The sequence below is a fragment of the Leopardus geoffroyi genome, chromosome B1 (assembly GCF_018350155.1).
Source record: "Leopardus geoffroyi isolate Oge1 chromosome B1, O.geoffroyi_Oge1_pat1.0, whole genome shotgun sequence".
NCBI lineage: Eukaryota > Metazoa > Chordata > Mammalia > Carnivora > Felidae > Leopardus > Leopardus geoffroyi.
The window spans coordinates 108,882,358-108,897,603 of NC_059327.1; the positions used below are offsets into that span (position 1 = coordinate 108,882,358).

The 15,246-nt window shown below is 36.4% G+C and overlaps 1 protein-coding gene across 3 annotated transcripts in view; it reads right to left on the reverse strand.

Annotated features, from left to right (window-relative positions):
• Window positions 1-612: 612 nt before the first annotated feature.
• Window positions 613-15,246, reverse strand: part of UGT8 (UDP glycosyltransferase 8) — an 86,668-nt gene continuing 72,034 nt past the window's right edge. For all 3 annotated transcript variants that reach the window (XM_045469217.1, XM_045469236.1, XM_045469227.1), the window contains exons 3-6: window positions 9,721-9,863; window positions 7,939-8,015; window positions 5,130-5,349; window positions 613-3,133 (exon numbers count right to left, since the gene is read on the reverse strand). In XM_045469217.1, the coding sequence (XP_045325173.1) occupies window positions 2,770-3,133; window positions 5,130-5,349; window positions 7,939-8,015; window positions 9,721-9,863 (804 nt within the window). In that variant the 3' untranslated portion in view covers window positions 613-2,769. The remainder of the gene's footprint in view (window positions 3,134-5,129; window positions 5,350-7,938; window positions 8,016-9,720; window positions 9,864-15,246) is intronic.

Sequence of the window (15,246 nt, forward strand, 5' to 3'; positions counted from 1 at the left end):
CTGAGGACCCAGTGTGGTGGATTCCAGCTCAGTTGGAGAGGGGTGCTGTATATCAAAATCTAGGGGTTGGGGGTGAACGTGCGGTTGTATAACATTCAGAGGTGATTCTTTGAGGACAGTACCAACAAACCCAAGCTGATAAACACCAGACAAGACCTTACCAGAAAATGATCTATGCAGTACTTGGGAGTCTGAGACTAGGTCCTCATATTGTAACACAAGGTTTCTATATTCCCAGGAAAGAATCTCTAGCTTGCTTCACCTTCAATCATAAACCATTGCTTTCACCCAAACATTAGCTCCCTCTAATCCTGGGCATCCAAATTCTGCCCCTATGTCTATGTGGAGGGATATTAAAAGTTATGGCTCTGGAGGAAAAATGGATCAATGTCTCATTTGCATTTGATATGATGATGACAAGCTATGAAAATATTTGCAGAGGCTCTTTTTAAATAACAAATGAATAAATACCTTCTTGAAAACTTTACTTTATTAGAGAATCTAGCCCAAATGTGGAAAATTTAAAATCACTCTATTTACCAAAAACTGGCTAACAATAAGCTTTCTAGAAAAAAAACAAAAAACAAAAAACCAACAACAGTGATCAGTAAATACCTACACTTAACATTTTTAATTCTGGGATAATTTTAAGATCCATGTTGATGTACTTATAAGGTAAATCCCTCTGTTTAATAATAATAAAAATATTCCCACAGGTAACATACTGTTTTTTACACGCATATACACATATAAAAGTTGGGAGACATGTCTTAGAAACATGTTTATAATGGATATACATAATATTGTGAAATAAAATCTGAATAAAAATTTTATTCCAACAACATTTCTCTATTTTTAAATCATGTTTATTAAGTTTTTATCACAGTGGAGATTAATTTATGCTTAATCATCCAGTGAGTGCCTACTGTCAACTTCATCCAATTCCAAAAAAGTAAAATCAACTCATTCATACACTCTAAGCCTGTTGCCATCCCACCATTCATCGCCTGTGCCTTTTTTCCCTTTTAACGGCAACATAATGATAAGATTGTGAAAAGGTATAACTAATAGGCTTATATGTATAATACCATTTCTTCAAGTATTCAGAGAGCAGTACGTTTGTCTGCATTGTACATTAGAAAACTACTTGTGACATTATTTCTAAGTACAGGAGAGTGGCTCCTGGTGGGAGTGCAATGAAGTTGTATGTCATAGTGTATGACAAGGATTTACAGCATTCTAGAATTTTCACAACTCTTCCCATGTTAGTGAATGTCATTAGGTAAATGTATATTTCTACTCTCAGCTGTCAGCCATGGGATTTCAAGCTACGAATAAATAAAGCATACACTCAACATGTGTAGTGCAAATGCTAGGTAAACAGAATGACATGGAATAAACTCATAGTTGCCAACTAGTGAATGGTCAGCCAGGAGGTCCTGATTTTATGTGTGTGACTTGCATCCCTATCCTCAAATGAATACTGTCACTATTCCATGTTAGCCACAATGACTGGAAAACACTACTGAGGTGGGTTGAGGTGGGGTGGTGAAGAAGTGAAGAGGGAAACAGAAACTCATTTTCATAAACAAGTGATACAATTTCTCTGTCACTTCTGCATAATATGTAAAGTTTGATTTGTTAACGAGATCTCAAACTTCTCAGACAAAGTAGGTACCAGTATAGAGAACTGTAAATGCTCCACTTAATTAACTGTTGGCACCTATGTTAAATATAGATTGTGTGGCCCAGACAACAAAAGGGATGAAGAAGATCGTTTTTTAAAGTTAAAACTTTGGAAATCTTAACACCTGAACATTCAAAAGGTACATTATAAAAAAAGCCATCGGTTACAAAAACATTCAAACAGCCCTGTTTAAAGATGCCATAAAAGCAATAGTCTTCAGTACTTTGAACAGAAGTCAGAGCTTTGTTGCTTTGTCTGAATTATGCATTTAACATAATGTTATTCACTAAAATGAAATAGAAGGGACTATAAAATTCTTCTAGAGACAAATTATTGGTAAGGGGAAAATAAAAGTAAAATGGGACAACCAATTTATATATGTACTTAATTGCATGTATTTTTCCCCCAGAAGTGCCCACGGTCTGTAAGAAAAGGAAAACAAAAATAAAAAGCAAAACAAAACAAAAAAAAACTATCACAAACAAACGAACCAAGAAGTACAAAAAAGGTGCCATTTATCTTTTCATTTTCTCCTACTGCATTCAGTTTTGAGGGAAAAGTGTTCTTTCATGGTAGTGTTCTGAGTTCACATATATTAAATTCTAGAAAAGAAACATTTGGATCCTGTCTTTCTATTTCATTCTTGAATGTGTTGTACCTTCAACAAATATATCAAGCAGCCAGCTAAAAATTCCCTTAATTAGGAAACATACACCCATACACACATGCACACAAACAAATCTTTTTAAGAGAAAAGAAACCATTTCTCTTCTGGGACACACACATATCAAGATTCAAAACTAAGGTCTGACATGGTCACTTAATTGATTTAAATAATTAAGGCTTCTAAAAGGTTCAGTGCCCAAACTCTCTATATCAGTATTCAAATAAAATACATTTTTGCATTTTAGGTTTGTGCTTTTTACAGCCATCTTAATTCCACAGAATTCTGTTAGTAAGATCCAATAAGGGAGTGTTAGAATTGTTTACTGACATTTTACTTTTAGTAGTTGTTAGACTAAATTATAGCAGTAAAAATCCAGTGACTGAACAGGTTGGTTACTATCATGTGGGCTGTTGGCTCATTTCACCTTCTTTTCATGTTTAATATGGCCATTTCTTTTGTACTTGCCATTGAGGATTCCATTATGGTAATGTCCATTAACTGTGCTATGCTTATTTCTAGACCACAAACTTTTGATTTTTCTATAGATAAATTTTGTCACCCAGGACAAGAAGAAATAGAACAAGGCAGCACCAAGCAAAAGCACAAAGGCAATATCCAGTAAAAAATACTGACAGAAAGAGATTTGATGGACAGCGGCACGTAGGTGATGGGCTCCATTGTGACGAAGAATGTAATCTATCCAATAGACAGTCCGATTGACAGGGTGACCAGGTTGATCCTTGTGGATTTCTGAAAGCTTCTGGGCCCTCTGACGGTAGCTACGGAGTGGAGGGAGAACACAGAATGATCATGGAGATACAAGGTTCAATATATTTTAGACTTTCTCACTCTAAAATGAGGAAAATAATAAAAGCCACTTTTCTTTATTAAGTACCTAATATGTGCCAAGCACTGTGTTAAATGCTTTAAACACATTGTCTTATGTTAAGGCAATAAAATAAATTTGAAAGAGGGAAATGAAAATTAGACAGACTAGGCAACCTGATTATGATTATAAAGTTGAGATTCAGATTCCAGTTTTTCTGTCTCTGAACCCCAGCGCTTTTTTATACTATGCCACACCTCTTGCCCACATATACTTCTTCTCTCCATATGCTTTTAAATTCTATTAACCAATGAATCTCAACCAGGAAGAGGAGTACATTTATTAGATTCTAAAAGGGAGAGATGAAGAAAAATGCAGCACTTTGTCTCAATACCTTTTTTTTTAGCAATTAAATTTAATTCTGCCTCTGATTTAAAATAAGATTAAGGGATGGTGTGAGAATATTATACTTATTCAACAGAGGACAAGGAGTTGAAAAACAACACCATGAAGCCATATATAACATTACACGCAGTACATATATATGCATGTATGTATATATGTATAATGAAAATACCCTCTAAAATAGTCAATATTCTGAAATCAGAGTACTTATGGATACATGAAGATTGCATAACTGGGATTTCATGCAATGTGACCTACGACTATAGTGTCGCCCTGTTTATATCTCAAAGAACACTGACAGAATGACGGTATGTGGATAATCCAGCCTTTTGCTTTTTCTCTGTGGAACAAATCCAATCTCAGTAGCTCTGTAACTATCCCCCCATAAACTCTGCTTTAGGGCTGCATTCTACAAACCTTTCTAAAAAGTCCTGAAAGACATATATCATTTTCCATAAAAACATCATGACTTGAAAAACACTCAACTTTAAAAGAAGAGCTATAAAACACAGACAAAGGGATCCCCATACTCAAGCACCCCACGTCTTAGAGAACATATTGCTCCAAATGCCAGAGTTGTGACCAAGACACTGGATCCTTTAAGAGGTCAGAGCATGATGGCTGCCTCTGAGCCCATGTAAGGCAGCACAATGAACCTCAGTGCACTTGAACCCAGCCTTTTATATGAAAGCTGCATCATTTTAAATGAGAGAATTTTTCCTATTATTGGTTGTTTCTTAGAACATCTCAATGTTTCCCAATCCAAGTGTTAAGCCATATGCCCCAGGTAAAAATAGAAAAAGCTTACTGTCCTCCAAATATTACTGCCATTTGAAATGCAAGATCAATTAAATGTCATGAAAAAATAGGGAAAACTACTGCTTTGTTTTAAAACTACACAGGCCAGCTCTCTAGACTATTTGAAACTCAGTGGTTAACTGGGGACATTCAAGAAATAAAAATTAAAAAAGCTAAAGATTCAGACTAGTTCTGCAACTATGTAAATAAATCTCTGTGTTTCAATGATACTCAGTCCTAGGGAAACCTAGCACCAGTCAATACAAAGAGCACCAGCTTTGTAATCAGACATTCCTGGTTCAAATATCTACTCTAATAGCTTAGTGCAACTATGGGCAAATTACTTAAGCCCTCTGAGTTTCAAGTGCCTCATCTTTACAATGTGAATAGTGAAAATAGTGATATGCAGATATTATGAGTATTAAAATGAGACAAAGAACAAATAAAATTTGACACATTTTAGGGACCTGATGATTGTTCCCACTGTAATTTCTCCCTCAATTTGGCAAATCCTGGTAGAATATTATTCAAGGTCATACATGGCTGGCTATATATATATATATATATATATATATTTGCCATTTTTATTTTTAAAATTATAGAAAACATGCACAAGGATTTAGACACAGGAATGTAAAGGATATTCCTATAATTGGTTTATTGACAACTTCTTGGCAATACTTGGTTATTGACAATATGCTATGGTATATATATTTCATCTGCTTTCATGTTCATTGTAAACTCACCTGGGATTATTGATAACTTTCACCAGTGCTTCATATAGCTCTCCTTCAGTAACCGTCTTCCATTCTAGCAATATCCCCATGCCTTTTGCCTGGACCCGGGTCATAGTATCATAGTGGTCTCCAAAGAGTGGGATTCCCACTACAGGTACACCATGATACATAGTTTCAAAAATACTATTCAAACCACCATGGCTCAGGAAGGCTTTAATATTGGAATGACCTAAAGAAGGATTAAAAAAGAAAACAACTTAGGGTATTGTATATTACTCTAAAAAAGAGATTTTCCAGAAATCTCTTAAAAGTCAACACTACACTAAATATATATTTTAGATACAGAATTTTTAAAGGCATAACTTCACTGATTTCTGCCCTATATCAATTAAAATGCTTGTTATATAAATAGTGAATTGATTTGTATATATCAATTAAGAGTCATTTTTAAATTTATAAATTTAAAATCTATAGCTTTTTAGAGAATATTACAACTTTCCCTCAAACATAAATATCAACTGGCTAGCAACATCTATTTAAAAGGTCAATACTAAATAGGAAGTCAACAAAAGCAAGAAATGCCAAAAATACCAGGATGCAACCACATTCTGCTACAAACAGACATCCACTTCTGGATCCCCAGGCATTTATCTTAAAGTAAAACACATTTTGTAAGAAAACAACAACAAAAAAAAAAAAACATGTTAAAATGTGGGGCTAGATTCCTAAAGTTCAGGAAGAGTTTATGTGCTTATCCAAGGAGGAACACTGTATGGTACAAAGTATTTACAATATTCAAGTCATGTCAGCTCCTGGCTTCACAATTTTAGGGTCCAATTTCACAGTTTAGGTATATAAACAAGTAGGGACTGACACATAAAAATTAGTTGTAAGAGATGGAACATCATGTAGCATCGAGTTGTCAAGGGGATAAAAGAAGACAATTTATCAAAATTAATGAGGTATTTCAAAACACAGATCCCCTTGTGAGCAGCCAATATTTCATAAAAGGTACTGAAACTGAAAACCCTGTATTAGTGTAGGACAAGGAAACATTGCACTTAGGAAATGTATGCTATGGCCAGAAAGGAATTACAGCTTGCAGAAATAGAAGTCTTTTAAATATACACACACCAGGTATAAAATGGTATGTAGAACCTTGGTCTCAGTAGGGTGCAGGGACTCTCCCACTCCATGTCTATTAGAATTACTTAGTGTCACCTTTGCCTACAAGTGGCTTCTCAACTCAGCCCACCTAATGGATCTGCTCTCTCAGTGCATTTCAAACTTTTTTTTTTTTTTTTTTTTTGCAGCAAAACCTCTTCTCTGAACAAAACCTTACCACCAAGCCCAGCAGTGAAAAATAAGACAGTGCTGATGTGTGGAGGGCAAGGGATAGTATGGAAGGAAGAAAGGGGAAAGATAATGGTTGGGTTCCTATTTCTCATCCTGGAGGAATCTTCTGATCATTGTTAGAAGCCAACAGTGGACTCATAAAGTCAGGCCTAATGATAAAAAAGGACACTGATCTTGGCAAAGGCAGAGAACTGAGGTTCTGAGGAACACAGAAGAGCTCTGAACTTAGGGCCATTGGGTGTGCACCACTGAGTAGCTACACCTTGCCGTAGAGGCTCTCAGAAGAAAACCATGCTAACAGTTTCAATGCTCCCAGAGAGCAGCATCACACTGTTGCACTGAAACAGCTGATAGTCCAGGTTATCTTATGTAAATTCTCTGCTTCTTCCTACCTTCTATGGAATCTGAAGTCATAATAGTAAAGACATGAAAAAAAAATACAAATATTAAGAAGGTAAATTGCCCTTTTTCTTATTCAATTTTGTCATTTATAGAATAACATATATGAAGAACTAGATGAAAAGGAATTATATAAAGAAAATTCCTCACTGTTTTTTAGTTGCAAAATTCAATTTGCTGGTTTTTAGGATGGCCATTTTAGCTTCTAAAAAATACTTTTCAAAGCCTATTTTTAATAATGTAATTTAAAATTTAAAGCAGCTTATATAGCTGTTAGATTTTAGTATTGTTGAACAAATGATGTCAATATTGCCAAATCAATAATATTTTTATAATTTCCTTAATATCTTAAAGGTTAATACAGCATCATGTTTTGCTAGAAATTAATGAAATTACTTTATGGTTTTACTATCAATGCTTATTGAAGACAACAAAATGAGTTAAATTTCTTCAATCAAATATCTTAAAATAAATTCATATAACTGTTATTTTAATTTTTAGTTAAGGATCAGAATTCAAATAAATAAATAATTAAATAAATAAATGTGTGTTTCAAAAATTTCTGATGACTTAAGGGGAAATGAACAGATGAAACAAATAAAGATAAGATGAATTAAATGTTTTCTTGACCTTCTTTTTAGTTTCAAATTTATGAGTAACTCTGAATTTCTCAGGTTAGTCAGATACATCTGTAATACAATTATAACACAAATCTACATTTTCACTGTTTTAATTTTACTACCTTTAGCTGATTAGTCTAATCAGGTATAACTTCATCCACTGCTGGTTTATATACCTTAGTAAGCATATTTTCCAGAAAATTAAAATTGGTGACTGGTCTAAAAACCTTAATTTACAGACATAAAATGATTATATTTTACAAATCATTTTCCAACAAAGAAAGATCTGACTTGTTGGTTTGAAATCTAACATGAGATACTAGGCATTCTAGTGACTCTACCATAAACTACCCACATATTGTATAAACTGCTCAAATACAAAAATCACATTTACTCAGTTAAAATCTAAATGCCAAGTAAGTACCCACGTGTCACTGACTTACCAAGCAAGTCATTTTGTGGTAACCATTCTATGAGCTTAGTGTTGTTTCCTAGATTCTTTGGTTTGGTTCCAGAAAACCTAAAATGTACATCAGACAATGAATCTTTCAAAAACCGAACTTTACTCTTGGTATGGACTCTGTGCTTAAGTTATTAGATTTAAAATAAATGTTAAATGATCTTTTATTGCTATCTTAAGAAGGAAACCAGGCTTTACTAACAACAAAATTTTAATTATGTTTCTTTTTCACATTTTCATTGATTGTAAGAGAAATAAAAAACACTCTCATACTGAGATCTATTTTCTTTCGGCTCTTCTCACCCCATCACAGAGATGGGGGCTGGAGGTGAGAAGCACATAAATAAACCTGGGCTAGAAAGTCACTCTCCAGCAGAACCCATAAAGAGAAACATGAAAAAGCTGGGAGGGCCACCACTAAGCAGTCTATAGCTCCGATCTTTGACACGTGGAGCCTACGGGAAGGTGTGAGAATTGAAAGAAACCAGAAAGTACTCTCCTCCAGCTTGGCCCCAGTGACAGGCACTCCGTGGGGCAGAGTTTATAATTAAGTCATTTAGTGCCTTGATCTATGAAAGATAAACCATGAACATACTTCACAACTGAGAGAACGACACGAGTCTGAACTGAGCAGACACAAACTGTCCTAAATGAAGCAGAAGGGTGCTTTCTGGGTTAAGCCCTTAGAGGAAATGCAATAGATCTGGCATCCAAAGGAAGAAGTCCTAAACAGTTGGAATAAAATATGTATCCATTTCATAGCTCAGCCAGGAAAAGTGGGAGCTAATCCTTACACCATTGTTATAAAGGAAAAAGACATATTACTCAGACCCTACTTGTAACAGCTTGAGACCTGGGGGGGTGATGTTCACTGCTGTATCCCCAGAGCCCAGCGGCACTGGCAGGTACTAAATAAATACATGGTAAATAGTGTTCACGTCAGATTTTTACATGGTGGACTGACACAGACACTTGTTGGGAAGTGGGGTAATCTAAGGATCTGTTTTAACCAGCATTAACTGGCAAGTTATTGCGGTTTTAAGGCCTATATTTTTTTGGGGGGGGGGGGTAAAAGAAATAAAAAGCATTTATAGAGGACAAAAGGTTCCATGAAATATTTTGCTTATTTATGCATTCATCTATCATTTTCTACCTCATTCCAACACTGATTTGCAGATATGTAGAAAGTATATAGAAATGCATGTAATTAAAGCAACTTTTTAAATGACACTAACAGAAGGGTAAATAAGGATATAAAGCTTAGGGTAACATAAAAAATGCATCTGACACAAGGATAAATCATTCTGCATCATATTTTCTTTTTTTCTTGAAGATTTTTTAATGTTTTTAAATTTTATTTTGAGAGAGAGAGAGAGAGAGGCAGAGAGATGGGGAGGAGAGAGAATTCCAAGCAGGCTCCACGCTGTCAGCACAGGGCCCAATGGGGGGCTCACTCTCACAAACTGTGAGATGGTGACCTGAGCCAAAATGGAGTCGGACACTTAACCCCCTGAGCCACCCAGGCGCCCTTGCATCATATTTTCTTTCTATGCTCCAAGGCTTGATGTCTCTTTCTTTATCCATCACAGAGTCTTATAAATTAGTCGCTAGATTTCATTACACTAAGAAACAAAAATGAAAAGTTAGGAGAAGCTCCTGCTAATCTTGCTGGGGAACCAATGTGCTAGCTTTACAGGGCCCTGCAAGTTAAGCAAGGGGATAACAAAAATACACAGTGAAGAAACAATTGATGCTATTACCTTACCTCCAAATCACTTTTTGGGGCAATCTCCCCAGAGCTCCAGCCAGTTTGTTAGCAATGTCTTCTGAAAGATACTTGACACCAGCTCCGAAAGACACCAGGACAAAGCCATGTTCATTAGCACCATTTACCCACATTTGGAGATCCTATAAGTCAAAATGCAGCAGTTGATTTTATGAAAGGCCAATATATTTCATAATCAGCATCATCAACAGCCCAGTTTTTAAAAAGCCTTCAGGTAATCTTCTTAAACGATTAGTAAGTAGAGGATACAAAGCTTTCCTTTAAATAACTGTTTTTGTTTCAGATATTTCATCTGACAACGCTAACAGAAATAAAGAGGGCAGACAGGTAATTTGATAAGACAGACAAATAACAACAAAAAATCAGCAGCTAATGGCCTCAGATCTCAGTCAAAAAATTAAAACTAATGTTTAAAACATGGTCAGGGATAAATCTGCATAAGGATACAAGTGAAAGATGTGGACTGGACATACAACAAAAACATTAATGACCACCCCCACCCAGGAAGATTTTATTTTAGGAACGGGCTGACTTCGGGGCACCTGGGTGGCTCAGTCAGTTGACTTCGGCTCAGGTCATCATCTCACGGTTTGTGATTTCGAGCCCCACATCGTGCTCTCTGCTGTCAGCACAGAGCCCACTGAGGATCCCCTGCCCCCTCTCTCTCTGCCCCTCCCCTGCTCATGCTTTCTCTCTCTCTCAAAAATTAACATTAGAAATAAAAGGAGTGGGCTGTAAAATAACTGTAAAAGAATTATTAAAGCTTTCAATTTATATTCTACTCCATTTGGTCTACACTTGGTAATTTTCATCTGTGGACTCATACTGTATTATGATAAGAAAGAGAAGGAATCTGCTAATAGTTCCAAAGATCCATAGGCCTAATGAATTTTATCATTTCTCTAAATATCTCTCTAACTCATACAGAACACAGATCATATATGTGCTATCGTGAGGCATCCAGGGGTTCTGGAGATGTCCAGTGGTTGCTATTCTCCCTCGTTGTGTGGGAAAATGCTAAATTCTCAAACCTGTCCTTCTACACCCAACACATGCTGGGCCATAGCAGATCCAATGTTAAGGAGGGACAATTCTAACATTGTAGGAATCACTCATTTTGGAGGAGGACACATTAACAAAGTTTTGCCAGTATGGTTGATTTACACTGAAAATGAAAGCAGTCAGTTTTAAGGGATACTATCCTTGCTTTGTTTCGCTCTGTAGGCACAAACTTGTTTTTATGGTAAGTTATCCCTTTGAATAAGTCTTTGTCAAAGACATCGAGCATCACTTTCCCATATGAAAACTAATAGAGCCACAGCACTGAGAGGAACACATAATTCCACTACGAGGAAAACAAATGTGTTGTCCATACACAACACCTTTGCCATAATACAGGCATGACAACAGGCCAGACCCACTCTGTATTCATAATGTGCAGAGTGAGCCATCACAGTTCCATCTCCAGACCCTGCGGGTCTCTCGTTCAGGATGAATGAATTACTACAGTGTATCCCATGCCTTTTGCATTTCACATCACTTTCTGGTATACCCTGATTTGCGGCTGGGAGTTAACTGCAAGGGAAGAAGTATCATCACAATGACATCACCGCACAGCTCAAAACAAAATATTTATATGACACATCAGGCCCCAACATGTCTTCCTTTTCTTTGTTTTCTTTTTTTTCCCCACTTTTTGTAAAATCACTTAATGACATCTGTATTAACAGCTCTATAGTACTCATTCTTTTTTTTTTTTTTTTCAACGTTTATTTTTATTTTTGGGACAGAGAGAGACAGAGCATGAACAGGGGAGGGGCAGAGAGAGAGGGAGACACAGAATCCGAAACAGGCTCCAGGCTCTGAGCCATCAGCCCAGAGCCTGACGCGGGGCTCGAACTCACGGACCGCAAGATCGTGACCTGGCTGAAGTCGGACGCTTAACCGACTGCGCCACCCAGGCGCCCCTATAGTACTCATTCTTAACAGGGAAGAGGGGACCACATTTTATGCCCAAAATGAGTTAGTGAATAGTGTCACCAGATAACTGGGATGAAGACAGAAGGGGGCACACCCTTCTAGCTCCTGATTAAAACAAGCTGTAATTACTAAAGTTTTCAATTTGTATTCTACTCCATTTACCAAGAACAGCACATGTGCTGAAAATATAACAGTGTTATCTGTGGATTCAAAGTAAGAAACAAGAGCAAACTGATTTAAAATTTTCATTTTAGATTCAGTACTAAGCCAGATGTACTTAAAACAAATATAAATGCTGCACGGTAGAATGACTTGAATACTATGTTTTATCCCTATGGTTCATCTTCAAGCACTTTATCACCTACTACCCAATTCTCTAAAGATTAAAATTTCAGGGTCAATGCCATTTAAAAAAAAAAAAAAGCTTACATTCAGATATACTAAGCCTTACAGTAATAATGTTATTTAAAATTTGTTTCCCAAGGACTTAAAAGGTCTTTGAGTTTCAATGGACTCTATGCAATAAATACTTGTTATTTGTTCTTTGTTCTATGTGATATAAAATAAAATCCATTAATGTATCTTCCAGATTTTTTCTAACCATACGCATTAGCCATTTACAATACATTTACAATTCAAGTATATAGCTTTCATTGATACGAAAGGGAGCAGAGAAAATTTTACTTATTCGAGTTCCCTGCAGGAAAAGCACTCAGTATTTTTGGAAGACAATACTCCACTTGGCTTAGAATTGAGGCCTCAAGGTGACTTCCAAACTGCTATTCCTGGGGACTGAAGGAAGAGGGGAAGCGAAAGGTCAGAGGTCAAGAAACAGTGAGCCTGACACTGGTCTCCTGGACATAACCAGCTCCTCCCTTGATCTCCCATCCTCAGCCTAAATTCACAGAACGTTTGGTGTGACTGATATTTTGTGGGAACCTAAAACATAAAATGTTCCCACAAAACACCAGTTGAGTTTTGGGTTTGGCTAATGAGGGTGATATTCAGGCTGCATGAAGAGCTGAAGGAGCCAGAGTCTGCAGAGATCCCGAATTTGCTGAGCTCATGGTGAAGACTTTGGAACTGGAACTTCATGAAAGGTATGCCTGGCTCTCCAAGGGATGAGAGTTCCCAGGTGGCATCTTGCCTCTATAGACATATACAGTATTTTCTGGAATTTAAGACCCCATCACTTATAAAGTGCAAATTGATTTTATAACAACTCTCAAAAAATAATAACCTTTACAATAAATATGTTCAATGTAAAAAAAAAAACCCGATTTCAGAAATTTAACAGTTAAAATAAAGGTACTTTAGAATGTTCGCTTGAAGTTAAAAACTTAGAGTAAAAAAATAAAAATAAAAAACACTTCATTTACTGTATCAACAAAAATTATACATAAGAGTAGAGTAAGCCTAACAAAATGCACAAGACGTGCATGAAGAACAGTTTACTGAAGGACAAAAAAGAAAAACTGAATAGGTGGAACGATGTGACATGCGCCAAGAAGGAAACGTCAATATTAGGGAAATGATATTTTTTAAGTTCACTGCATTCCCAGCCTACATTTCAAGAGGACTGCTATGAAACTAGAGCTGAGTCCAAAATTATTCTGGAAAAGAAAATGTATAAGAAAGGCCAAGAAGGTTTTGAAAAAGAACAGGAAAAGAAAATTTTCCTTCTAGATATTAAAATGCACTGTAGAATTTAGAGCCATCTCGATAAAATGTCCGGTTTTAAGAAGAGTGAGGAATGAGGGTGGCAGGCAGTGCCAGACTGCTGTGCACTCAGAGACTGAGCAGTTTCCTCAGAAAGAAGAAACTGAGCAGTTTTCCTCAGAAAAGAGTCATCTACCGCTGACTCAGACAAAATGAGTTTAGATCTCTCCACTAATATAAATTAGAGAAGAATTAAAAAGCCATTTTGAATGAAAATATATGAAGCACTTGAAAAAAACTCCCCCAAAGATAATTTTATTCTGGGCAAGGAAGGCCTTCCTGGTCCAGTCACAAATCCCAGAAGTCATAAAGAAAATACTGACAGATCTTGGGGCGCCTGGGTGGCGCAGTCGGTTAAGCGTCCGACTTCAGCCAGGTCACGATCTCGCGGTCTGCGAGTTCGAGCCCCGCGTCAGGCTCTGGGCTGATGGCTCAGAGCCTGGAGCCTGTTTCCGGTTCTGTGTCTCCCTCTCTCTCTGCCCCTCCCCCGTTCATGCTCTGTCTCTCTCTGTCCCAAAAAAAATAAATAAACGTTGAAAAAAAAAATTAAAAAAAAAAAAAAAGAAAATACTGACAGATCTGAATACAGAACAATAAAACTTCCAGAGAATAAAGGACACTTTAAAAAAGCATGATAATAATAATAATATGCAGAAATAGTTTTAATATACATAATAAAAGATTGATATCCAAAACAAAATAATGAGAAAAAGAACTTCCAGGAACATCAGGAAACACCCATTTCACAGAAGGAAAACAAATGGCATTCACATGGAAAGATGCTTAGCCTCACATGCTAGCCAGAGAAACACAAATTCAAATTGTTTTTACCTCTTATTCTCTCTCCTCTTTACATAGCACTCTGTTAGATGATGTCAACATATTAATTTATTTTGACTTAAAGAATTGAATACGTATTTACCTTTAAGTGTTATTATTTTATAATTTTCTGTCAACTTTTTTGTTTTGCTCTAAGGATAAAACATCTTTTCCTAAATGGCTTCTGGGCCTATTGACATATTTAGAAAAGTTTTCCCACATTAAGATTATCTTTTAAATACCCATAGTTTCTTTTAGTTTGATAGCTTCATTTCTTGAATTTTCAACCCTTCATCATCTAGACTCTCTTTTTGGAGGAAAGAATGAGGCTGGGATCCATCTTTATTTATAACCCAATGGATAGCTATTCTTGTCCTCATTTACATAAAATGCCACCTGCTCAGTGGATTTCTGAATTCTATCCTGTCCCATTGATCCTGTGCCAGTGCCAACGAGATTTATTTATTGTTATTTTATAATACATGTTCGTATCTGCAGTGTTAGATTTCTCTTGTTAATTTTCATCCTGGGGATGTTACTAGTTATTCTTGTATGTAGCAGCTTTTTTAAGGACTCTTTGAACACATTACCTGCCACTTACTAGCAGTACCACTTCTTATGTATGTTGCCAGTATTTGTGCATACATGTTACAGAATAAACATACCATGTAAGTTAAAAAATCGCATTCAGTCCTCTGCCGGCAAACAGGTAGCAAGCACACTGCTCCACTAGATGGCATAGCGAGAACGGAGCACGGATGTCTGGTCTCCGAAGAGTATTCCCCAGGCTTCCAACCAGCATGACAGGTCAAACCCACAGTCTATCACTATGGTATTTCCTGCTCCTTGTCTAGGGGTAGAACTCTATCATTTTCCAAATGCAAATGAAATCAAAATTATCACAATAATGGATCAAACATTAAGCAGGGAATCAGTAGTACACACAGGTGCTTCCCTCACTATATTACTATGAATATTTCCATCCCT